General features: G+C 29.6%; 9 protein-coding genes across 9 annotated transcripts; 3 read left to right on the plus strand and 6 right to left on the minus strand.

Moving 5' to 3' along the window:
* Nucleotides 1–2193: 2193 nt before the first annotated feature.
* Nucleotides 2194–7857, plus strand: MOT1 (DNA-binding ATPase; the record flags this gene model as incomplete). Its single annotated transcript, XM_011275135.1, has 1 exon — nt 2194–7857. One exon carries the CDS (start codon nt 2194–2196, stop codon nt 7855–7857), a length of 5664 nt encoding a protein of 1887 aa, XP_011273437.1.
* Nucleotides 7858–8229: 372 nt separating this feature from the next.
* NTC20 (Ntc20p) lies at nt 8230–8762 on the plus strand (the record flags this gene model as incomplete). The annotated part of the gene is made up of 2 exons (XM_011275136.1): nt 8230–8263; nt 8464–8762. 2 exons carry the CDS (start codon nt 8230–8232, stop codon nt 8760–8762), a joined length of 333 nt encoding a protein of 110 aa, XP_011273438.1.
* Nucleotides 8763–8962: 200 nt separating this feature from the next.
* GDT1 (putative ribosome biosynthesis protein GDT1) lies at nt 8963–10063 on the minus strand (the record flags this gene model as incomplete). The annotated part of the gene is made up of 1 exon (XM_011275137.1): nt 8963–10063. The coding sequence occupies one exon, from the start codon at nt 10061–10063 to the stop codon at nt 8963–8965; it is 1101 nt and encodes a 366-aa protein (XP_011273439.1).
* A 2300-nt stretch (nt 10064–12363) lies between these two features.
* BN7_4285 (NADH dehydrogenase (ubiquinone) flavoprotein 1) lies at nt 12364–13836 on the minus strand (the record flags this gene model as incomplete). Its single annotated transcript, XM_011275138.1, has 1 exon — nt 12364–13836. One exon carries the CDS (start codon nt 13834–13836, stop codon nt 12364–12366), a length of 1473 nt encoding a protein of 490 aa, XP_011273440.1.
* Nucleotides 13837–13974: 138 nt separating this feature from the next.
* Nucleotides 13975–15381, minus strand: PCH2 (Pch2p; the record flags this gene model as incomplete). The annotated part of the gene is made up of 1 exon (XM_011275139.1): nt 13975–15381. One exon carries the CDS (start codon nt 15379–15381, stop codon nt 13975–13977), a length of 1407 nt encoding a protein of 468 aa, XP_011273441.1.
* Nucleotides 15382–16218: 837 nt separating this feature from the next.
* CTA1 (catalase A) lies at nt 16219–17778 on the minus strand (the record flags this gene model as incomplete). Its single annotated transcript, XM_011275140.1, has 1 exon — nt 16219–17778. The coding sequence occupies one exon, from the start codon at nt 17776–17778 to the stop codon at nt 16219–16221; it is 1560 nt and encodes a 519-aa protein (XP_011273442.1).
* Nucleotides 17779–18291: 513 nt separating this feature from the next.
* NUP170 (Nup170p) lies at nt 18292–22542 on the minus strand (the record flags this gene model as incomplete). The annotated part of the gene is made up of 1 exon (XM_011275141.1): nt 18292–22542. The coding sequence occupies one exon, from the start codon at nt 22540–22542 to the stop codon at nt 18292–18294; it is 4251 nt and encodes a 1416-aa protein (XP_011273443.1).
* A 498-nt stretch (nt 22543–23040) lies between these two features.
* BN7_4289 (uncharacterized protein) lies at nt 23041–23772 on the plus strand (the record flags this gene model as incomplete). The annotated part of the gene is made up of 1 exon (XM_011275142.1): nt 23041–23772. The coding sequence occupies one exon, from the start codon at nt 23041–23043 to the stop codon at nt 23770–23772; it is 732 nt and encodes a 243-aa protein (XP_011273444.1).
* A 972-nt stretch (nt 23773–24744) lies between these two features.
* On the minus strand, nt 24745–25855 carry BN7_4290 (uncharacterized protein; the record flags this gene model as incomplete). Its single annotated transcript, XM_011275143.1, has 2 exons — nt 24745–25675; nt 25818–25855. 2 exons carry the CDS (start codon nt 25853–25855, stop codon nt 24745–24747), a joined length of 969 nt encoding a protein of 322 aa, XP_011273445.1.
* Between the last annotated feature and the right edge of the window lie 18 nt (nt 25856–25873).

The following is a 25873-nucleotide window of genomic DNA, read 5'->3' on the forward strand; positions in this document are numbered from 1 at the left end:
TCTATAAGCTATATTCAAATAAAAGTTGGAAGTAGGAATTAAACAAATAGGTAATCAAAATGTCTAGATGAACAAAACTCAATCTTGAACATAATCATCTATGGTTAAACCACAAAAGAATAAAGAACAAGAATAAAGTCAATGATGAATGATTAAATTGAATTAAATCCAGATATATACCCTTCATTAATCAAAGTTCAAACAACAATAAATTTCAAAAGACAAATTAATATGAAAACCCAAAATGTTTCCAAACTTCTCAACTTAAATGAAACATTGAAACTGAAGTGTCGGGAGTTCAGTTCAACTTATAGCTCATTTATGAATTGCAAGTTTTAAATTGAAGAAATAAACTGATAATTTCAAATTAATGAAAAGATCAGAAAATTTTCAAATATGAGGACCCGAACCTCTATGTTTAACAGAAAAACAAAATCAAAGAACTAGTACCCAAATGGATTCATTCAATCATGTTTTAATGTTGATGATGATTGCAAGCAATCAATAACCTCTTTGATAATGATCAAATACTTACGAGGCATTTTGACTGATTAGACGTTTAGTTGTTGAACCTTTAAAAGTGAAAAGAATAGAATTGTAGAAATCATAAACTTTTTTACTTCAACCATATTGAAGTTTTTCACATAATGGTTGATATTTTCGCGAATTGTGCTTATATCTCTCAGTAAAATTTAGACTGTTCTGAGAAATACCATTTAACGCCCAAACACCACTATTTTTCAAAAAACAGTCACTCAAGTTTGCATGATTATTTCGCGAAGGGAGTAAATTTTCAAAGAACATAGGTACATAACCATATCCTAAAACAGTGAAATTAGAGATAGCAAAGAAAAGATACCTGAGAATTTCAAGAACTTTAAAAATGCTTTTGATGATGAAGTACTTATGACAGGGGCAGGCCGCAGTAGTAGTACAAGTGGAGCTCGATTATGCTGAAGTATCGTATTGGTATTGATTATAAACTTTTAACTGGTGATAGTTGAACAGCATGTTTAGTTCCGTTTAGAAAGAATGTTCTTTTGCCCTACATAGATTTGCTTACATCGACTGAAAGTACTTTGCACTGATTTACTTGTAATTATAAGGCTTTGTACTTTAACTTTGGCAAATACCGGGATTAATGTTCTGAAGTAAACATGAATCTATACTAGCTATTGATCATTTGAAAGTTTTCAAATCAAGCATGTGATCTAAAATTCATATGACGAAGATTTATTCAACAATCAAATGTGAAATTGTACATCGTTATAGGTGTTTCTACATACTAGTTCATGAAGCTTCGAGGAAATTTTGTTCCTCTCCAGATTCAGGTTGAAATCGCGGTTTTGCATCCGAAATTTATTCTGTAAAAGACATGTGCGCTTGTGTCTTTATCCCTAGGATGAATAGCTTAAGAAAGAAGGGAAGCGATATTTCAGCTCTGTGAGCATATCATAAGATCAAATATAGAGTATGATCTAAGTCAAAGAACAATCTTTGTACCCTTAAAATATTTTACTCGCACTCTTCAAATTGTGCATACCTGACGATCTATTTTCGCGACTTTATTTGATTTTTTTTATTTGCCATCAAAACACGTAAGTCAACGAATGGCAGTAGTTCCAATTCATCAACAGTTAATAAATAAGTAAAATGTATGCTAAACATTGGATTATATGTCCATAAATATAACTAGAAACATCCTATAAAGTCAATAAACACTAGACGATTGCTTCTATCCACTTTATTGCGAACGTTTGTTAGTAATGCACCCCTTTATTTCCATTAAATCACTATGCTGACACGTTGAAATGAGCACAGACAACAAAAGTTTCGCTGATGAGTTCAAAATTTAAATTTTATATAAAAAGGTGCCCGAAATCCCAAATAGAAACTAGCGAAATTGATTCTTGTATTTAAATATAAAACAGATTCGCGCATTATATTTGTATCGCGCTTGTTAAGGGACACAGTCATATAAAGTCCATAGTTTTTTTTGTGTTTTAGTGGTTTTGTGTTACATTATAATTTATTTTACACAAAAAGAACTGATATTTGGTTGTTACTGGTAGTGATTTCGTATTTGAATTATAGTCCCCCCAGAACACCACAAAAGTGAAACCACAACAATAGATTTGTTTGCGTTTAGCGCGTCATATACAACACAATCCAAATCACATTTGATCTTGAGTCATGTCAAGACTAGAGAGATTAGTCGTGCTCTTAGATACAGGCTCTACTCAGTTCATAAGGAATACTGCTGCTGATCAACTAAGTGATTTAGCTAAGGCTCATCCAGAAGAAGTGTTGAACCTTTTGAGTCGTGTTTATCCTTTTCTTAATTCAAAAAAATGGGAAACAAGAACAACTGCCGCTAGAGCTTTAGGTGGTATTGTTGGTCATTCACCACTTTGGGATCCAAATGAAGATGAAGAAGGTGATATAAAACTAGAGGAATTAGATGATGCTAAAATCAAACTGGAAGAAAGTGAATTAAAACTGATCAATAGTAATCAATCATTTATAAGTTTTGATAATTGGAATGTTCAAGAACTGTTGAAATCCGATAAGAAATTTTTATCTTCATCAACTGTGGATGATTTTTCAAAGAATACCAACTCAATTGATTCATTAAAAAAGCAAAAAGTATCTACAAGTAATAAATTGGGTATCAAAACTGAATTTGATGAAGATTTGGAGAATGAATCTACACCAGAAGTTAAACAAGAAGTTAAACAAGAAATCAAACAAGAAATACCCAAGGAGAGTACACCAAATCCTCCTCCGCTACAATCAAATATATCAAGTGCAAGGTTGAAGGCAATGGCAAAGAGAAAAGCTAAGATGGAATCTAAAGGTGGTGGCTCTGCTAAGGCTAAACCTGTTGATTTATCACAAAGCTCCGTTTCTAAAGAATTAGTTAAAGAAGATTCGATTGACCAAAAAATTCAAAATTCTAATGGTAATGCAAGTAGTAAAATAGATGTCACTTCACAGGCCGGTGGTAACAAATTGGTTGTTGAGAATAAAGCTCCAGAAATTCCACCTGTATTAGCTGAGCATGCAAAAGTTGCTGGTCTTGTATGGCCTTTTCAAGGTGTTTATGAATTATTAGTCGTTGATTTATTTTCTGAAACATGGGAGATTAGACATGGTGCTGTTCTTGGTTTAAGAGAACTGATCAAGAAGCATGGTAGAGGTGCAGGGCGTGTCAAAGGTAGATCTTTAAAAGAAAATGATGCTAAAAACCGTCAAACTTTAGAAGATTTGTCATGCCGTTTGTTAACAATTTTTGCATTAGATAGATTTGGTGATTTCGTTTATGATACTGTGGTTGCACCTGTTAGAGAATCTGCTGCTCAAACTTTAGCTGCTCTATTAATTCATCTAGATGAAGATTTAGTATTGAAAATTTTCAAGAATCTTGATCATCTTGTGTTACAAGATGCTGCAGTAACAAATAAACTACCTTGTTGGGAAGCAAGCCATGGTGGTATGCTTGGTTTGAGATATTTTGTTAGTGTTAGAACAGATATTTTGTCTGCTAGACCTGAATTATTGGATGACGTGGTTAAGATGGTTTTACACGGATTGAAAGAATCAGATGATGATGTTCAAGCTGTAGCAGCTGCAACTTTAACACCAATTACTGATGAATTTGTGAAGTTACGCCAGGAAACAGTTAAAACTATTATATCAACCATTTGGGATTCATTGACAAGATTATCTGATGATCTATCTGCTTCGATTGGTGCTGTTATGGATCTTTTATCAAAGTTATGTATCCATCCTGAAGTTATGGCTCTGATTGGTGCTGAAGCCTTGGAAAATGAAGAACATTCGTTAAAAAATTTGATTCCAAGACTTTATCCATTTTTAAGACATTCCATCACAAATGTTAGAAAATCGGTTTTGAAAACATTATTGGCATTTTTATCTATTGATGATACTGAATCTAAAAATTGGATAGATTGTAAAGCTTTTAGGTTGATTTATCAAAATCTTTTACTTGAACAAAATGAACAAGTTTTGAAGTTATCTCAAGAAGTTTTCTTAAAATTGTTACAAGAAAGTGCAAACGTTAAAGATTTTGTCATTGATGAGACCTTGGCGAACCATTTACAACCTATTATCAATCTAACAATGACACCAATTGGTGTATCAAGATACAATTATTCAATGAATACAACATATTTAATGAAACCATCAGGTGCTGCTTTTGAGCAACAACTTTCGCATACAAATGCAATTCATGATTTTGGTGATGACAGTAGTGATGGCACTGCATCTAATGGGAGACGTGGTAAAAAGAGAAAGACCCCACCAACGAAACCTGAACCATCTATTCCAGTTCCAGAAAATGATAGAATCAACATTGATGGTCCGTTAATTATCGGTGATATTACATTATTAGGCATTGAAGTTTTTATAAGGACAAGATTAGCTGCTGCTACTGCGTTAGGTCAAACTTTGTCTTATTTAAGCGAAGATTCATTAAAAGTTACACTTCAGTTGTTGAAAAAATACCTGAATGTTCCACATTCTACTCCAAGACTATTAACATCTATTGCAATCAAGGAATATTGTACTTCATTGATTAATAGAAACTTGAAGCCATCAGCTGTTGCTATTGATATATTCTATGATGACATCGTTGAAGTCTTGAATGATCCATCTAAATTACCAAGTTATAGAGAATTAGTTCCTACTTTGAAAGCTGTTCGAACTCAATGTCACTCGTTATTTAGAGTTTTCGTTGAACAAGGTAAACTTTCATCAAGTAAAGTCCCAGAATTACCTGTTGTTGTTCATGGTGAAAATGAGGCTGGTCCAGGTGCTTTCAGTTTAGAATTAGCAGACTCTGTGGTGAATGAACAGTATGAAAAACTCTTGAAGGCTGTCACACCTGTTTATAGAATGTCAGCTCAAAAAGCACTAGAAGATGCTAAATCTCGTGTTTTAATGGCCACACAAGAAGCTAAAGACGCTAAACATAAAAGAACAATTAGTATTTTGTCTAACTATGCATCAGCTGCTATTTTATTAGGTGATTTACCAAAGAAATTGAATCATTTCATTCGTTCATTAATGGATAGTGTTAAAGGAGAAGATCTAGAAGAACTACAAAAGAGATCATCTTCATCTGTTGCTGACTTAATTGAAAAATTGATTTCTAATGGAAAAAGCAATGTTTCCAATAAGATTGTCAAGAATCTTTGTGGGTTCTTATGTGTTGATACTTCAGAAGTTCCAGAGTTTGGTTCCAATAGAGATGTTAAAGACATTATTTTATCGTTGAAGAAGGAAGAAATTGTTGATAGCTCTAATAATTCTGCACTTGAATCCCGTATAAAGAGAAGAGGTGCTAAATTTGCATTAGAGAATGTGTTGATAGTATTCAAAAGTGAAATATTTGAAAAGGTTACACAATTGAAGAGTGTTATTTTCGAACCACTAAAAGCATTAGAGTCAAGTTCTGAAGTTGAGTTTGATGACACCACAGGTCAAGCTGCTGTTGATGCACTTGGTGTATTGAAAGTGTTGATTCCAACTTTTGATAAATCTTTACATGATGAAATTTTAGCACTTTTACCATCTATCTTGAATGCATTGAGATCAAGCTTATCGGTATTGAGATATTCCGCCGCTAAAGCTCTAGCTATACTTGCCAAGGTCATTCCATCAAAGACCATTCCATTCATTGTTAAATCTGTATTACCTTTATTGAACAATGCTGGTAGTGTTAAGGAACGTCAAGGTGGTATTGAAGCTGTTTATCATCTTTCAAGCTCTATGGATTCTGATATTTTACCTTATGTTATATTTTTGATTGTTCCTGTGTTAGGTCGTATGAGTGATGCTGATAAGGATGTCCGTGTCCTGGCCACAACAACATTCGCATCTATCATTAAATTGGTCCCATTAGAAGCCGGTATACCTGATCCAGAAGATGTTCCTAAAGAATTATTAGAAGGTCGTGAAAAAGAACGTGAGTTTATTCAACAAATGATGGATCCTTCCAAATCTAAACCATTTGACTTACCTGTCGCTATTGATGCCACATTAAGAAAATACCAACAAGAAGGTGTCAATTGGTTGGCATTTTTGAACAAGTATCATTTACATGGTATTTTGTGTGACGATATGGGGTTAGGTAAAACTTTACAAACTATTTGTATTGTTGCTAGTGATCACCATCTAAGAGCTGAAGATTATAAAGTCACAAAGTCTATTGAAACAGCCCCATTACCAACTCTAATCATCTGTCCACCTTCTTTGACTGGTCATTGGGAACAAGAATTCAACCAATATTCTCCATTCTTGAAGGTTGTTGTTTATGCTGGTGGTCCTTCATTTAGATCCGGTATTCGCCCACAATTGAACTCATGTGATATCATTGTCACTTCGTACGATGTTGTTAGAAATGATGTTGAATTCTTATCTGCTAAGGACTATAACTACTGTGTGTTGGATGAAGGTCATATTATCAAAAATGCTGCTTCCAAATTGACTAAATCAGTTAAAAGAGTTAGATCAAATCATAGATTGATTTTATCTGGTACCCCAATTCAGAATAATGTTTTAGAACTTTGGTCTTTATTCGATTTCTTGATGCCAGGTTTCCTTGGAAGTGAAAAATTATTTCAAGAAAGATTTGCCAGACCAATTGCTGCTTCAAGAAATTCTAAGACATCTTCAAAAGAACAAGAAGCTGGGGCATTAGCACTAGAAGCTTTACATAAACAAGTTTTACCATTTATGTTGCGTCGTTTGAAAGAAGAAGTTTTATCAGATTTACCACCAAAGATCATTCAAGATTACTATTGTCAGTTGAGTGATTTACAAAAACAATTATATAAAGATTTTGCTAAGAAGCAAAAAACAATCGTGGAAAACGACATTCAAACTGTTGAAGTTGCAGAGAAGAAGACTCATATTTTCCAAGCTTTGCAGTATATGAGAAAATTATGTAACCATCCTTCTTTAGTTTTATCAGAAAGTCATCCACAGTATTATGAAGTTCAAAAATACTTGAGAGATACACGTATGTCAATTCATGATATTCATCATGCTCCAAAATTAATGGCTTTACGTACATTGTTATTAGAATGTGGTATTGGTACTGCAGATGTTGAAAAATCAAACTCAGCTCAGAATACTGGAAATGTTATCAGTCAACATCGTGCATTAGTCTTTTGTCAATTGAAAGATATGTTGGATATGGTTGAGAATGATTTATTAAAAAAATATTTACCTTCGGTTTCTTTTATGAGATTGGATGGTAGTACTGACCCAAGGGACCGTCAAGGTATTGTTCGTAAATTCAATGAAGATCCTTCTATTGATGTTTTACTACTGACTACAAAGGTTGGTGGTTTGGGTTTAAACTTGACTGGTGCTGATACTGTTATTTTTGTTGAGCACGATTGGAATCCAATGAATGATTTACAAGCTATGGATAGAGCTCATAGATTGGGTCAAAAGAAAGTGGTCAATGTTTACAGATTGATTACTAAGGATACATTAGAAGAGAAGATTATGGGTTTGCAAAAATTCAAAATGAATATTGCATCAACTATTGTCAGTCAACAGAATGCTGGGTTGTCATCAATGGATACAAATCAATTATTAGACTTGTTCGATGTGGAACAACATGGCCAACAAGAGGAACATGTTTCAGAACTTGAAGATATAGAAAAGAAGAAGAATGGTGGTACCAATGGTCAAGATATAGTGACAGAATCAGGATTGACTGGTAAAGCTGGTGCAGCCATAGGAGAGTTAGGAGAATTGTGGGATCAATCACAATATGAAGAAGAATATAACCTTGATACTTTTATCAAGAGTTTGAAATGAAGAGATGTTATATGATTATTATAATCATTTTTAAATTTCGTATGAATTTGTTAATGACTATTGTTTATGAAGAGAGGACTTTTTTAAAATGAACTTGAAAAATATTAAAACTTGTATATTAATGTAAATAATGTCTTTTGTTATAAGGACTACTATCCAAGAGATCTGTCATAATTGATTTTAATATAAATGCATTTGAGTTTTTATTGATTTGTAGTATAACACCAGTGTATACTAACCAATCGATATTCGCGGGTGTATAACAAAAAAGTAATAATTACATATCGCTTCCAATTAACATGAATTAAAGATAGTTCAAAGTGACACAGAAGCCTTACAGAACTATCAAAATTACCTCATACAACTCATAAGATGTCATTAGAACAACAAGCACAAGATAGAAAAAGTAGACTTGCCGCATTGAGAAACAAAAGGAAACCAAATACAACACAAACAGATGAATCTGAACAACCTTTAAAAAAACAAACATCAGAAAAGTAAGTTATATTTTTATATTGAATTATAATAGAATAATATATTAACATTTGTATGATAGTAAAATCATATCAAGAAATTTTGATTCAGAAAGTCGGGAAAATATAACAGGATTTGATTTACCACCAACAGTACAAGATGAAAATTTAGAAACAGTTGAAGCAGTATCACAAAAAATTCAAGATGATATATTGAAAAAATTTCAATCAACAGTTGATCAAAATTTTGCAGAAGCAGGTAAAGATAATTTAAAAGTTGAAAATATAAGGAAAAAGGCAATTACAAGTGATTTAATGAGAGATTTACAACCAAAATTAGATGTTTTAAATGAACGTACAAATGAATCAATTCAAAAAATTTTAAAAGAAAGAATAAGGAAATTAAGGGAAGATGTCACTACTACAAATTGAATAGTTAAAGAACATATTAATGAAAATTATTGAAATGAATATTATTATTGTAGTATACATTCTTTCATCTATATTTGAATATTATAAATATGCTTTTTTTAAAATGACTTTTGATTTTTTCAAAGTTTAATATATTCCTCCCCTTCCGTTTATATATATATAAGTATGATGAATATGGTACAATGTTGTTATAAAGGTGATTAAGCATCAGTATTATTCCAAGCTTCAACAAAATATAAGATTGCAAAAACAAAGAAGGCAAAAGCACCACCTAATGTAACAGTTCTCATACTAATTCTTGATGCCAACATCTTACCACCAATAACAGCAGCTGCAGTACAAAGACCATGACCAATAACAGCACCTGAGATAACAGACCAATAATCTGAACCTGCAGCCATAGCAATTGTAGCAATTTGAGAACGATCACCCCATTCACCTAAGAAAATCATAATGAAAACTTGAATCCATACTGGATCTAAAATTAAACCACATAATGATTTAAAATTTTCCATTGCAGTATTGATTAATTTAGCATCTCTTTCGATATTTGGGTTTGAAGGACGACGATTTCTTTGATTTGATTCTAAATCATTTAATTCATGATTAATATCGGTAACTTCTAATTCTTCTTCAACTTCAGCTAATTCTTCTTCAACACCAAGATCTTTTGACATTTCTAAACCTTCTTTAGTTAATTTGAATCCAAAGACAATGAAAAGGAAAGAAGCTAAGAATTGTGTAACTCTTTGTGAAATTAAAGTTGGTAATGCATGACCAACAATACCTGATAATACAGTCATAACAGCTAATGAAGCAAATGAAGCAGTGAAGACTAAAATTCTTGAATGACGCATTGCCATTAATGCAGAGATTAGAAAAGTTTTATCACCAATTTCTGAAACAACAATCATGGAAATAGCCATAAATAAAGGAGATTTACTATTTGGATCTTCTTTTTTAGAATCATCTTCATTAGTCTTTATGATTTTTGAAGATTCAATTGAATTTGTTGTATCTATTTGTGACTTTGAAGATTTAATATTATTTGTAGTTGAAATTGATGATGAATCAGTTGTTGATAATTTTGAATTTTGAACTTGATCTTCAATCGGTATAGAATCTGAATCAGTAACACCATCAAGTTCAGCACGAACGTCTCTTTTATTTAATAATCCACCAATTTGAATTGAATGAGGAGCTTTATTTAATGTTTCTAGTCCTTCTAAAGCATCAACATTTTGTGATAACACTGGACCTAGTATAAATATTGATGATAATATATAATTTGTAAATTTCATGATGTGTTTGGGAAGATGATCCGGACTTGGTGTCAACAATTAAAGAGTGAAGATTGGAATTGAATTAAAGAAAAGACACAGTGTTTCTAGTAAGTTGAATTCCAAAACTTGAGTTAAACAAACACTTTTAAATAACAAAAATCACACTTCTTTTAACTCTTCAAAACAATGAAATCTATACTAAAATTTAATATCACTGATTGTTATCGAAATTTATTTCATTATTATTTTTCAAAAAAGACAATCGCTGTTTTTTTTTATTTTTTTCTTTTTTTTTCGCGACGCACACGGGCCCCCTTTCGCGAAATATGCGGCTGTCATTTCCTAATGTGTCATTCTCTCCGGTTATTGGCCAATTAAATTACTGTTTTTGGTCATTGAAGTGAAGGACATCGTGGGTTTTTAAATGAATGTGTTTGACAGTTGTTGAGTTTTGATTCAAGTGGTTGTTAAGTGGATTATGAAGAACGTGGTGTGAATTATGGTTGTATTGATTGTACTATTGGTTGGGAAGAAGAGACCAAAGGAATTATGGTTGTAAAGATGTTATGAAGAGATTGATATTATACGTAGGATGCAGTTTATATTGAACATGGCCATATCGTCGAAGTCTAACGGTTTATTGGATTGGCGATACTATTAGACTGCATATTTGAAAAGTCTTGTGTCTCGTGGGTATACTATGTATCTTTGACAGTTAGCTATAGGTTATTTAAAAGGTTGATCACAATTTGACTTCAGCTAGATCTCTCGACTGGATGTACTATTATTCATGTGATTGATTAAAGGAGTCTGTGTTGCATGGTCATATATATAAAGTGGCACAGCTGACCTGAAAGTTATTATCAAGATATATTGTTGATGTGATAATGAAACATGATGGATCGTTTTAATATTCTTTGAAATGATTTGAGATCTGAAGATCTGATCTGTTTTACTCGCGCACACAAAAAATTTGTGGTAAAAAATCAAAGAACGCAGTTTAGAATGCTCAATATATTGAAATATTCAATTCATAGATGGCTATATAAAAGTGTGTTCATTTGATAGCTATGGAATTATTGAATATTTTTTACTACTATCACTATACTCTTAAAGTGTACTGCTGATGAGTTATCCCTAGATTAATACAGTATAACCCATTTATCTTTCTTAGCAACAACTCGGAAATGCACGCAAAACACGCAATTTGCACTTAGTTTCGCTCGCTCTACTGAAGGTCGGAGACTATCACAAATTCATGCCAATTACAATGGATGAAATATTTTAAATATAGATGGTTATATATGAGTAGTGGTAGTGAGTAGAACATATTTTATTTAGTATTATTACGCTATTTTGGAACGTGTAGTATGTACTTGTGTCTATTTATATCCAATTGAAATTGCTTATTTTCAATTGATGGAAAGTACAGTGCCAAAAAATGTTAACTATGGTGAGAAACATTGGTTGTGGAATAAACAGTTTTAAAGAACTAGTGTATACAATCGAATAATATTAATTAACTGACGCTTAATAGATTACATATTTAGTACAATCAGTATCTATTCTTTTCTACTTGAAAATATAAATTTATCTCAAAAATTGTATATTGAATCATACCAAAAGTTAAAGTAATCATCTATCTAATTAAAGACCAATGAATATACTGTTAAACTTGGTGATGATGTATTTTTCATATAGTGAATAGTATGATAATTTCATAGTTAGTTGTAGTACCAGTGTATAATACATATGTCACTCAAACGTCATAATTACTCTGAAATTCATATATATATATATATCTGATATAATAAATATTCATCCTAGATCCAAGCCGAATTGAATTAGAGGTTGAAAAACTGCAACAATATTTATTAAGACGTCTCTTTCTTAATTCTTTAGGAATTCATGCAAATATTGACCATATATTACACCAAAAGAGAAACCTTAAAATTGATATTCAAATTAACTAGGTGATTTTAACAACATCTCAATCATAATTCAGCAATTTCCATGATGTCGCTCTAGTATAAGTAATTTGAACTTTGGTCGGCGAACTTTTTACTATTTGAGGCAGCCGCGTAAAAAAATTAACTCTATTACATTACGTAATATTAAAAAATTAAGCTCGCCATCTCTTGTACCGTAAAATGTTAAATTATAATAGCTGTACTTGTATATTCAACAATGTATATGACAATGGTATTCATGTATTATAATATAATATATAATACTTTATAATAAATATGTTTCAATAAATAAGTTTAAATAAATAAATAATAAATAATTAATAAATAAGGTTCGACCTGAAGGGATCATTAATGATGGAAATCATGAGGTAATCCATGAACTCGACCATCAAAAACTTTAGCATCTTTAACCCAACCACCATATTGAACTTTATCAGTTTTTTCTTTATGGAATTGTTCCATTCTTTCTAATAATAAAGGTTTAAAATTTTTAACTAAAGCTTGAACAGGCCATGCAGAGGCATCACCTAAACCACAAATTGAATGACCTTCAATTCTTTTACTCATTTCAATAATCATATCAATTTCTTTTGGTTTAGCATCACCAATGACAAATCTTTGCATTGTTTTAGATAACCAAGTTGTACCTTCTCTACATGGAGTACATTGACCACATGATTCATGTCTATAAAAATCTGATAATCTTGAAATTGCTTTAATAATATCTGTTGATTTATCCATAACAATAACTGCACCTGTACCTAAACTTGAACCAACATCTTTTAATCCATCATAATCCATAAGAGCTTTACCTGACATTTCTTGATTTAATGAAGGAGTTGAAGAACCACCTGGAATAATTGCTAAAAGATTATCCCAACCACCTCTAACACCACCACAATGTTTTTCAATCAAGTCTTTCAAAGGGATTGACATTTCTTCTTCAACAACACATGGTTTATTAACATGACCTGAAATACCATATAATTTTGTACCAACATTACGTTCTCTCCCCAATGAACTAAACCAATCAGGACCACGACGTAAAATAGTTGGAGCAACTGCAACAGTTTCAACATTTGTCACTGTTGAAGGTCTACCAAAAACACCCACAGCAGCAGGGAATGGAGGTTTTAATCTTGGTTTACCTTGTTTACCTTCCAATGATTCAATTAATGCAGTTTCTTCACCACAAATATAAGCACCCATACCTCTATGAATATAAACATCAAAATCATAACCAGATCCACATGCATTTTGACCAATTAATCCATGTTTATAAGCTTCATCTATAGCGCTTTGTAAAATTAAATATTCATCATAAAATTCACCACGAATATAAATATAAGCCGCTGTTGCATTCATTGCTCTACCTGATAATAGACAACCTTCAATTAATTTATGAGGTTCTTTCCTCATAATTTCACGATCTTTACAAGTACCAGGTTCACCTTCATCTGCATTAATAACAACATATCTTGGACCAGGATTTTTTTCCCAACCTGGTGGATTCATAAATGACCATTTCATTCCAGAGGGAAAACCAGCACCACCACGACCTCTTAAACCGGATTTTTTAATTTGATCAATTAACCATGAATCTCCCTTAAGGACTAATTCTTTTGTCTTATACCAATCACCTCTCTTTTGTGCAGATTTTAAATCATGTCCATAATAACCATATAAATTTTGGAAAATTCGATCAGAATCTTTTAATCCACCATGAATTCTATTGGGGTTTATGTTTGCTTCTGTTGCTAAAGATCTTGATTGAAATGTAGCATGTCTTAATGGAAGTGATTTCCAAGTTCGACTTAACATCTTGATAGACTAACTTTATGATTTAAAAGTTGTTGTTGTTGAACAAGATTTATCAATTTATTTGTATTAAAATTCTAAACAAATCATGAAACTCCTTATTTTTTTAAACTGGGGATGTTTATATAATCAATCATTTTGTTATTTTTCGCGAATTAATTTATTTAATGATTCCAAAAATTTTAATAAATTAATTGGAATTCTATTACTGAAAAATTTAGCTAATGTAATTAAAGGTAATCTTGAAACATTTCTACCACTTATTTGCTGGTCATAACACATTGTGGCTATTGTTGATAACACAGGGGAGAATTTATGATCAATTGATGATATTTTTTCATTATGAATTATAATTTTATTTTCAATTAATTCATTTATTGATTGAATTAAAATTTCCATTATAGCTTCATTATTTGGTCTTTCAATATAGAAAATTTCATCACATCTATCTAGAAATGCATCATCTAATGAATTTTTATTATTTGATGTTGTTAATATTAAGAAATTATTAAAAGGTTTTAAGAAATCTAATTGAGTTAATAAAGTATTTACAACTCTTATACCATCATTTGTTTCATTTTGTTTTAATAAATTTGATCTTGAACTTGCTAAAGTTTCAATTTCATCAATTAATAAAATAAAATTTATATCTGGATTCATTTCAATTAATTTCCGGAAATTCTGGAAAATTAATTCTAAATTCTTGGAACTTTCACCAAAAAATCTTGAAAAAATTTTGGAACATTTAAATTCAATTAAACAACCTGATTTCATTTGAATTGATAATTTTTGTGCTAATGCTTTACATAATGAAGTTTTACCTGAACCTGAAGGACCATATAATAATAAAATTTTATTAACATTATTCAAGATTAATGGTTTTAAACTTTTTTGTGATAATATTAATGAAATTTTAGAATGACCAATTAATTGATTTTTTAAAAAATTATTAAATTTTAAATTTTTCCATAAATGTTGATAATTTGAATTGGGGATTATATTCATTTCTAAAAATTCCATTACTTCAGGTGATGTTATAGATTGAGTTATATATGAATATTCAAATAATTGAAATTGTGAATTATTTGAATTTAATGTTATATTATCAAAATCTTCAATTAAATTTTTTTCAATATTTAAATTTTCATAAATGGTTATATTGAATGAAGTTTTATCAGTTGGAAAGCCATCATCAGGGTTTTGCTCATCATCACTTAAACATATCCCATCAATAATTTCAATTGATTTAATAAATATTGAAATTAATAATTCAGATTTTGATAAAGTTAAAGGAGATGAAATTAAATTTGATAATAATTCATTTGATATATTAAATTCAGTGAAATTTTCCATTAATTCTAATTCAGAATGCTGTATAAGAGTATCTTCATGATTTTTTAAATATAATGATATAGCGGTTATTAAAATATTTTTATAAATATCATGATTTAAATTTATGAATTCAATTAAAACAATTTGTGAAGAATCAATTGGTTTTTGAAGCGCTTCAATGTTGATTAAATAGTTGATATTGGTGTTGATGTTCATTTCTATGTTGATGTTTATTAATTTACCGCCATGATTTAATAGATTCAGATTTTGAAAATTAAAATATTCTTTATTGTTTAAATGAAATGTCAAATTCTTAACTATGGGGAGTGTTGCGCGAACCACTTTGATAATACCATAATATAGTAATACTAATAAAGGATATTAATCAATATTGAATACTATTAAAATAAAATAATAATTAATCAATAAAAGTGTTTATTATTTATATTATTATTTATATATAATCAATGTTAATTATTAGTTTATTAGTTTATTGTTCACGCGCTTAACCTCCCAATTAGGAAAGTCAATACACTCGCTTCTTCTTATCAATCAAAAATCTCAATTATCTCCACCATACATAAATTTCATTGAACTATATATAAATATTGAACAATTTCCATTCTTTAATCAACAATATCAACAACGTAGTAAACATCTATTACTCCCAACAAAACAAAACAATCATGACTTGCTGCTCCAAAAAACAATCATCAACATCACAATCAACAACACAATCAACTACACAAATCAATCCACAACAAACTTCTTCAATAAAGTCATCATGTGGTTCATCAACAACAAATTGTAAATGTGGTCAAGTTTGTAAATGTACTGTGGAATCATGTCAATGTTCTTTAAAGTTATAAGCTTTGGTTATATATAAGGTTTGGTATGGTATGAGGTTATGTTTTAGGTGGTGTATATGAAAATTTATGTCTTTTTATTTAGTAAAGGTGTAGAAAAGTACAAGATGATAACAATTCTCATAATCATAAAATGTATATATACAATAAATCAATAAATAAATAAGTAAATATATATAAAGCTATATTATAATTTTGAATGACCATATGGACATTTACCTGAAGCATTTGATGAAGTAGTTTGTTGATAATTTGATCTTGGACTTAATTTAAAAACTTCTTTTTGAATATCTTCACTTAATTTTTTGGAAATTTTATTAAATAATTTAAAAACTTCATCTTGAATTTCAGGTTTTGCCCCACAGACATGAACTGATATATTATGTGCTAAATTTTCTTGTTGACCTGGTGTTTTACTTAGCACTTTATTATATAAATCTCTAGCTTGAACATAATCAATATCTCCTTCAACTTTCCAATGGAATGGTTGAGCTGTACCTTGCCAATATTCTTGATTTGATTGATAATTAACTTTTGGTTGTGGTGTATATTCAACTGGTGTTGGAACTGTACCAGAATAATAATTTGGTTTTGAACCATAATTCCCATTAATAGTCATGGCACCATCTCTTAAAATTGGATTAAAAGTTTTTGCATATGGACAATTAACTGGAATTTGTGCATAATTTGTACCAAGACGATGACGATGAGTATCTGGATATGAAAATAATCTAGATTGTAAAACTGGATCTGCTGAAGCTTCTTGATATGGTACTGTATGTGAAGGACTAAACGCGGCTTGTTCAATCTCGGCAAAATAATTTTCTGGATTTTCATTTAAAACTAATTTACCAAAACGACGTAATGGGAATTGATCATGTGGCCAAACTTTTGTTAAATCAAAAACTGAAAATGGTAAATTTTGTGCTTCTTCCTCAGTCATTGATTGAATATATGCAGTCCATGATGGAGAATCACCTTTTTCAATTGAATTAAATAAATCCTCTTGTGCATGATCAGGATTTGAACCAGATAATGAACCAGCCTCTTCATTATTCAAAGTCTTGATACCTTGATCACTAATTAAATGAACTTGAATATATCTCCATTCACCTTTAGCATTTGACCATTTATAAGTATGACCACTATACCCATTCATATGTCTATAAGTTGCTGGAGTACCTCTATCAGAAAATAAAATCATAAATTGATGAATAGCTTCTTGATTTTGAACTAAATAATCCCAAAACATATTTGGATCTTTTAAATGAGTTTGAGGATTTCTTTTTTGAGTATGAATAAAATGTGGGAATTTAATTGGATCTCTTATAAAGAAAACTGGTGTATTATTATAAACCCAATCAAGATTCCCCTCTTCCGTGTATAATTTAATTGCAAAACCTCTTGGATCTCTTGCAGCATCTGCAGAACCTTGTTCACCACCAACAGTGGAAAACCTAACAAGAGCTTTAGTCTTTTTACCAATAGTATCTAAAAACCCAGACCCACAAACATCTGAAATATCATCAGTAACTTCAAAAAACCCATAAGCACCAGAACCTTTTGCATGAACAACTCTTTCAGGAATACGTTCTCTATCAAAATGAGCTAATGAATCAATTAAATTAAAATCTTGTAATAATAGGGGACCATGATTTCCAATTCTTTGAGTTTCAAAAGGATTTGGTAATGGATAACCTTGAGAAGTGGTGACTTTTTCACCTGAGCCTTTGTTGTTTTGAGACATGATTGAATGATAATTGATAGTAATTCAATCAGTGGCAAAAGATCAAAACAACCAAAGGAAATCCATCTTTATATATTAAAATTCAATGTAAACAATAAAGTGACAGATGAGGGGTTTGTCGAATCACAGCAATTCTCTTTGTAATCTTTCGCGATTCTGGACTTTTTAGTTTTTGGATTTTGCCGGTTATCTTTTTAGCTGGGGAAAACTAAAAAATAGGCGTAATAGCTTTCCTAATTTGGTTGATAAGAGAAGGTTATTCATAGTATTTGTATACTGATTATACTACGTATATTCTATGTTGTATTATATGATTGTGTAGCAGTTATTGGTACTATATTATTATTAGTTCTTTGTTAGATCATCTTATCGTTATTGTGGTGCTTGTTATCAGCCGAGGACCATATCATGTGGAACGGCTAATATCAATATACTGTATATGGATATATGGAAGTACAATTGTATTTAATATTGTTTTTATAATAGTATACATTTTTATTCAATTATACACATTTATATTGAATTACCAGTTCTTAAAATATAATTATTAATAGGATCCAATTCTAATTTATATTCTTCACTATTAGTCAATTGTAAAATATCATTACTTGATATTATTTCTCTTAATCTAATATCTTCATCATACCATTTTTTAATTAATATTTTCAATTCTTGTGTATATAATTTATAATTTTCATCTGTTGTATTTGTATCAATTAATTCTTTTAAAATATAATATAATTTATCAAATGATACACCACTTTCCAAAAAAATATTAATCAAATCACCAAATTGATATAATTCAATATTTATATCAATAATTAAATCCATTATAATTGGGAATAATTCATTAATTGGGAAAACAAATTCTGATGTATTTAATTTTTTACCAACTTTTATAACAGTTTGATATAATGATGAAATAAATTTGTCACCATTAATATCTGATTCTGCTGTCTCTTCATTAAATTTAATTGATTCAAATAATTTTGACCATCTTGATAAAATTTCATCTGAATTTCTAAAATCTGAAACTTTAAAAATATTTAAACAAATTTCATGATATCCTAAAACATCTGCAAAATCATTAAATAATTCACTAACTGTCAAGATCTTACCATTTAATTGTTCAATTAATTCATCTTTTTTAGAATCAATTAATTGATGATCATATGAAATTGAAACTAATAAATCATATTGAATATTTGAAGCTTCAAAAACTTCTTCAATTAATGTTGATAATTCAATAACTTGTTGTCTTTGATTTGGTAATGTTGTACAATTACAAAATCCAATTGCACGACTTAAATATTCATTTCTTTGACTTAATGAAATATTAAAATCACTTAATGCTAATGAATAAGAAATCAATGCAGCTTCATAAAAATTTGATCTTTTAGAACGGAATATCCATAATAAATCTGAAATTTCTAATGAATCTTGTGATTTTTCTTCTAAATATTCCAAAATAAATGGTGTATCAATTTCTAATAATCTTTCACTAATATCTTGTTTTAAAAACCAATCATAAAATTCATAATGAAATAATTTATCATTAAATTTAAATGCAACTTCATAACTAAAATCACGTAATTTAATAAAATCAGTTATAAAATTATTATTTGAATCTTCTAAAAATCCAAATTTATCAAAATCATCTTCTTGTTGTTGTTGTTGATTAAAATTGGCTTCAATTGTTAATTTATCAATTTTTTCTAATAATTGGAAAACAATTTCAAAAATTTCAATTCTCTTATTATAATATTTAACTCTATCATCATTTTTCAATTTACCATCCAAAATATATTGATTAGCTAAATTACCTTTATCTAAAGCATTTGAAATATTTAATGCAAATTTAATAGCTCTTGGATAATCATTTAATCCAATCATAATATCAATTGATTCTTTAACTTTTTCTACACTAACTTCATTATTTATAGCTTCAAATAATTCAATTGCACGACTTAAATGATAATTTAATCCATCATAATCTTTAAATCCAATTTCTTTAGCTTTTCTTAAATGCTCAATTGCACGGAATCCAACAACATCATTTGCTGAACAAAATGATCCACAACGTTCTTGTAAACCTTTAGCAATATATTCAATTGATTCACCACGACTCATTGAACGATTAATTATTGATGATAAAATTTCTTTAATAAGGTTTTTAGATTCATCATTTGGTGAAAATAAATCTTTAAATTTTAATTTTGATAAAGAAATTTGAACATCTAATGATAAATATTTAAAAATATCTCTTAAATTTAAAATTTCATCTTGACCATTATCAATTTCATTTGAAAAAATTTCTGATTCACCACCTTCTTTTAATAAAACAACAAGAAATGATAATGCTTCTTTTATTGAAATAATTAATCTAATAATTGAATTGATTGCAATATTTTCAGCTTGATTTGCAAATTCTTCAGATTTATCTAAATTTTTATTATTAAAACTACTTGGTGGTATAAAACATGCAATTGAATTACCATAAGTTTGGAAAAATTCATTTAAAACACTAATTGAACTTAAGAAAAATTCAATTTGTGATTGATCAATATTTAACCCATTTAAAAATTCATTTTCAAAAATTGAATTTTTAATTAATTCACCACCAGTTTTTTCATATTTAACATCTTTTGAAATTTGGAAAACTTGTTTATCCCAAATTTCACGGAATAATCTACCAATTAATGTAACAATACCATAAAATCTTGGACTTAATATAACATTTTCAAATTTAAATTCATTTGTTCCATTATTTGAAGATTGTAAAACTGAATTAATTAATGATGTATTTGAAAAATTTGAAGAAACATAACGTGGTTTAAATTCAACAATATTTGGAATACCTAATGTGAAAAAACTAAATGCATTTGATCTTATAGTTTTAGAAATGTTATATTTACATGTAACATATAATGCAGTTGATGTTGATTCCATAATACCATATTTATTGACAAATGGTAAAAAATCTTCAACTAATGATTCAAAAACTAAATCTGGTTTTCTAAAACGATAAATTTGTAATGATGTATTTGTTAAAACTGCAACTTCAAAATCACCTGAAATATATTGTGTTGCAAATTCATTTGCATAACCTTGTGGTCTATCTGTTGCATTAAAAGTTGATGATAATGGAACAATTTGATGAACTTGACCTGAACATTCTAAAAATGTAGAATTTTCAACATATTGATTATGATATTTTAAAATACCATAATCTGGTACTGTAACAAATAATTTATTTTCATTTGAATCTTTTTTTTCAACAACATCGAAAAAAATCCCTGGTGAAATAATTTTACTTGAAGATTTGGATTCTAACAAGACTGAAGATTTTTTTTGATATGATAAAATTGTTGGTAATTCTGATGAAATTTTTTTATTATTATTACTAGTAGTAATATCATTTGGTAATCCAAATAATGAATTCCCAACAACACCTCCATTTGTTCCCTTTAATGCTTCTTGTTCTTTGAAAACTCTTTGTTCAGTATCAATTTGTTCTTGAGTAATCTTAGTTGGTGGGAATTTAACACTTTCTAATCTTAGTGCAGTTACACTATGTGGATTTGATGAACCATTTAAATATAAACGACAACCACCAATTGTAATAGCAACTAAGAATAAATCTTCATTTTCATTACGTGAAACAACTTGTAAACTAACAATCTTTAAATATTTTTCTCCTAATAATGGAGAATTTTTAGCATTTGAAGTTCTTGCAAAAGTTGAAATATGTGATCTTCTAACAACAATTGGTTCATCTAAGGTACCATTACCAGTGATTTTATAACATCTAATAACAGATTGGTTTGATAATGTATATAATATACTTCTTGAATTATCAACAAGGATTTGTTTGACCAATTCATTGTTTTTTTCATCTTCTGTAAAATAATTTGCAATTGAATTTATAATTGAAGAACCTGGAACAAAACTTGAAACTGTTGATCTTGTTGAACAACGTTTATTACATTTCTTGTTTAACCAATCTTCAGAATTTGAATATTGTAATTCCCAAATATGTAATCCATCACCTGCACCTGTAAAGAAAATTTGACCAGTTTTTTCAAATGAAATGAATTGATCAACACTTAAACCTTGAGTTGAAATAATCATACCAGTATTGAATAATTCTAAATCATTTGTTGATGATGAATGACCAACACCCAAAATATGAATTTCTTGAGGAGTTGATATTAATAAAAGATAATTGATTGAATCTGTGAAAGTTTTCGGTTTTGGTTTAACTAATGCAATTTTCAATATAGTATGTTCAATATCTTCAAATGTTTGAAATTCCATAGTTTTTTTCAAATTCCATAAGATTAGTTTATTATCAATTGTGACCCATGCTCTTGAAATTTCTGGGAAAATACCCATATTACTAACAGTTTCAACTTTATTATATTCTTTTAAAATTTCATCAGGTATATCAATAATTTCAGTTCTTTCAAAAGGTGTGAATGCACCAAGACCATTTGGTTCATTGGAATAGTTGTAATTGACAGCATTACTGTGATATTGTGTATCATCTAATATTGGTGTGATTTTATCACGTAAAATTGAAGCATCAACATATTTACTTGCTAATTTTGATGGTTCATTAATATCAACATCAGTCACTTTCAGATAATCATTATACGTCACTGGAACTTTATTAGCTGATGCAACCGGTGCTATAGCTGTAGCATTGACACCTGTTCCAGATTCAAAGACTTTACTTCTATAAGGCGTGGTGAAAGTGGACATCTTTTGATTTCCAAATGTTAGTATTTGAATTTTTCCAACAAAAGATCTAGATTGATTGATCTACTATTGATATGTGATCTAAGTACCAATCTCAATTGACAATTGTAACTCACTTTTTTACCAAAGGAGTAGCCACTCTCAGTATGCTTTTAGAATCAAGAAGTTTGTACAATGGAAACCAATAGATCACAACAAGATCTGATATTTGTTTACCTTTTGTTTATACCCTAATATTTGATTTTTTTTTGCCTACCATGAAATAATTCGCGGAAAGTAAAATTCATGATGACATAATCATACCCGCGAATTAACCCAAAAAAAGTTACCCGCTGAAATCAGCACATACACACTGGATTTTGACAGAACAATAGCACCAAAATAGACACAAAAGCAGGAAATTTGATCTTGATATGAAGATTTATTCGGATGATTATAGGAGAGATTGGAATTATTGGTTGTTGAAATGATGGCGCTTAATTCAAAGGGATTGTGGTCACCATGGATCTCACAAGGAAGCACTTGAAAGAGCTACAACGTCAGTTAAATGAACAGAATGAGGGCGCTTTATCTACTTTATCAGATTCAAGGATAAATTTGTTCTTGTTAAGCCAGCAAAATGAACCACTAGAAGATCCACCAGAAGGTTTATTGTTGGATGATTCTGCTGATGAAAAAGATGATGCTGTGAACTCATCAATGGAGAATTTTGAAGATGGTGATGATGATGATATTGCTGGTAATGATAATTATGGGGTTGAAAATACATCAAGATCCCTTTTGACAATCAATGATACACAGTTAAATGAAGCTCCTGTTAAGTTTCAAGATGAGAATGGGTTATCAAAGATATTTGATCCAAATAACACATCATTGTTATACGTTGAGAAAAAAGAATTACAAGAAAGTTCAACAGATGTTAAATCTACTGCTCGTGAGGCATTAAAGTCAATCGATACAAATACTTCAAGTTCACCAATAAAATCTTTAAAACAAGGAATATCAAAGCTCCCAGTATCACAAGCTGCTGCTAAAACTGGAAGAGTTCTTAGAAGTCGTATGTTAAATGCCCCTGGACTACCGTATAATATGGGTTCCAAAGCCAAACAATTGAAGCAAAAACAAGGACGTACTAAATCAACCAAAACACTCAACTCTAAATCACCTTCAGATTTAAATTTCCCTAAAATGGATAGTTTGATATCATTAAAGTCAAAAGAAAGGTTTCCATGATATAGTAATATGCAGATAATAGCATGTCGGTATTAGATGATGGTTTGAAAGTTTACATAAAACTGTTAAGAAAACAATAAACAATTTGTATTTTTATATAACGATAGATAAACAATGAGAGTGAACTCAGATCTTATGATATTTAGGGACCAACATCAGCATAAATATAAAAAAAAACAGACGACCTAATATATGATTTTTTTTTATTAACAATGACCAGTAATGCTAACAATGCATAGAAACCGACTTAGCAATACAATTTCAACAGATAAAACACATCCAACGCTTTTTTTTTTTTATTTGGAAAACTCTTTGATCTCGTAATGACATAAATGATAATTAATATGTAAACAAAAAAAAAATAACAACACAAAACACACACACACATGTAGCGTATATAACGCACACACCAAAAATAAATATAAAATCAGTAAAAATTAATATTATATCCTAACTTCTTCAACTCAGAAGTTCTCTTTGACCAAAATAACGCACACTTGTATAGTAATTAATATAAAAAAAATAACACAACCAACCTGGTAATAAAACACGATTAAAATGATATGATAAAAAAAAAACTAAAACAAATAACAGTCTTGAAAAATTGAAACACCTTTTCCTGACTTTTCTCTTTCATTCCTCATTTCTAAATTTTCCAATAATGACAAATATAATATATGAATGTAAATAAAAAAAACACTTGAAAGAACATATAAACCGAAGTTAATGAATCCATATTTCATATAAAAAAAAAACATGGATAAAAATGACGTAAAATGCTTCTTATCTTTTTTTTTTCTTTTTCTCTTCTTCAAAAATGCAACACTCAATAAACGTCGTGAAGAAATAAACTCAAAACAAAATGAAATATAAAAAAAAATTATAATATAGTAAAAAAAAAAAGCAAATAGAAAAATAAAAAACACACATGATTAAAGGATATTATCCTTTGACTTTTAATTAAAACTTTTTTTAACCCCAAACAGACATATCATTACCCCAGATATTTAACCAACCAAAATTTTTATCTGAACGATTATTATTGTTATTATTAAACCCATTGTTATTATTGTCATTAAAAGTTAAATTGTTATTAGTAGGATTAACCTTATTTTGAAATTCATTAGGTAAATTAACATTGACATTAGTATTAGCATTTGTAGCATTAAATAAATCCTTATTCAATAAATCATCATTATAGTTTGAACCATATGAACTTGTTGAACCACCATTTGAACTAACAGATGATGATAATGTAGTTGAATTAGCATTAAAAGGATCAAATCTTGAATTTGAAACAAGTTCTTCAACAAAATTATCTGGTGAAGCTGCAACAACACTTGGGTAACCATTTGATGAGGAGGAAGATGTTGGAGTTAATTGATGAGCTTTAGGTTGTTGTTGGAAACCTTGTTGATAAAATTGAGGTTGTGGATGTTGTAACAAAGCTTTATTACCCAAAATTTGAGCTTGTTGTTGAACTTGTTGTTGAAATTGAACTTGATTTGGAACTGTAGATGCATAAGCAGGAACAACTTGAGCACCTTGAAATCCCTTTTGTTGTTGAGCAACCATTGGTGTAGGAGCTGGTGTTGGAACTTGAACATTAGCCAACCCATGTGTTTGACCACCAATACGACTATTAACATTGTTTACACCAGAAACAGTGTTAATACCATTACCATTAACATGTAAATTACCAACAACGGCGTTACCACCAGTAGCAACTTGTGGATGTTGATATTTTTGATTATGTTGATGATGACCATGATGATTGTTGGTTCTCATTTGATTCTTTTGATGATGAATATGATGATGATTGTTTAAATGACCACCACCATTGACAACACCACCGTTATAAAATTTGTTGTTGTTATTGTTTTGATGATGTTGAGTTTGTTTTCTATAGCGATAATCAAAAAGAGCCTTGTTGATGTCTGCGATATGTTAGTATTCATTCTTTGAGGATTCAACTATTTCCAAGGATCAAGTGATATCAAATAAAGTTTATTGACAACTCTTCGACAACTTTCTCCATACTATACTCACCATCAAATTGAGATCCAAACGGTGTGATAATCATCTCGCGCTTGTGAAGGCC

Source organism: Wickerhamomyces ciferrii, contig 00152, assembly GCF_000313485.1.
Source record: "Wickerhamomyces ciferrii WGS project CAIF00000000 data, strain NRRL Y-1031 F-60-10, contig 00152, whole genome shotgun sequence".
Classification (NCBI taxonomy): Eukaryota; Fungi; Ascomycota; class Saccharomycetes; order Phaffomycetales; family Wickerhamomycetaceae; genus Hansenula; species Hansenula ciferrii.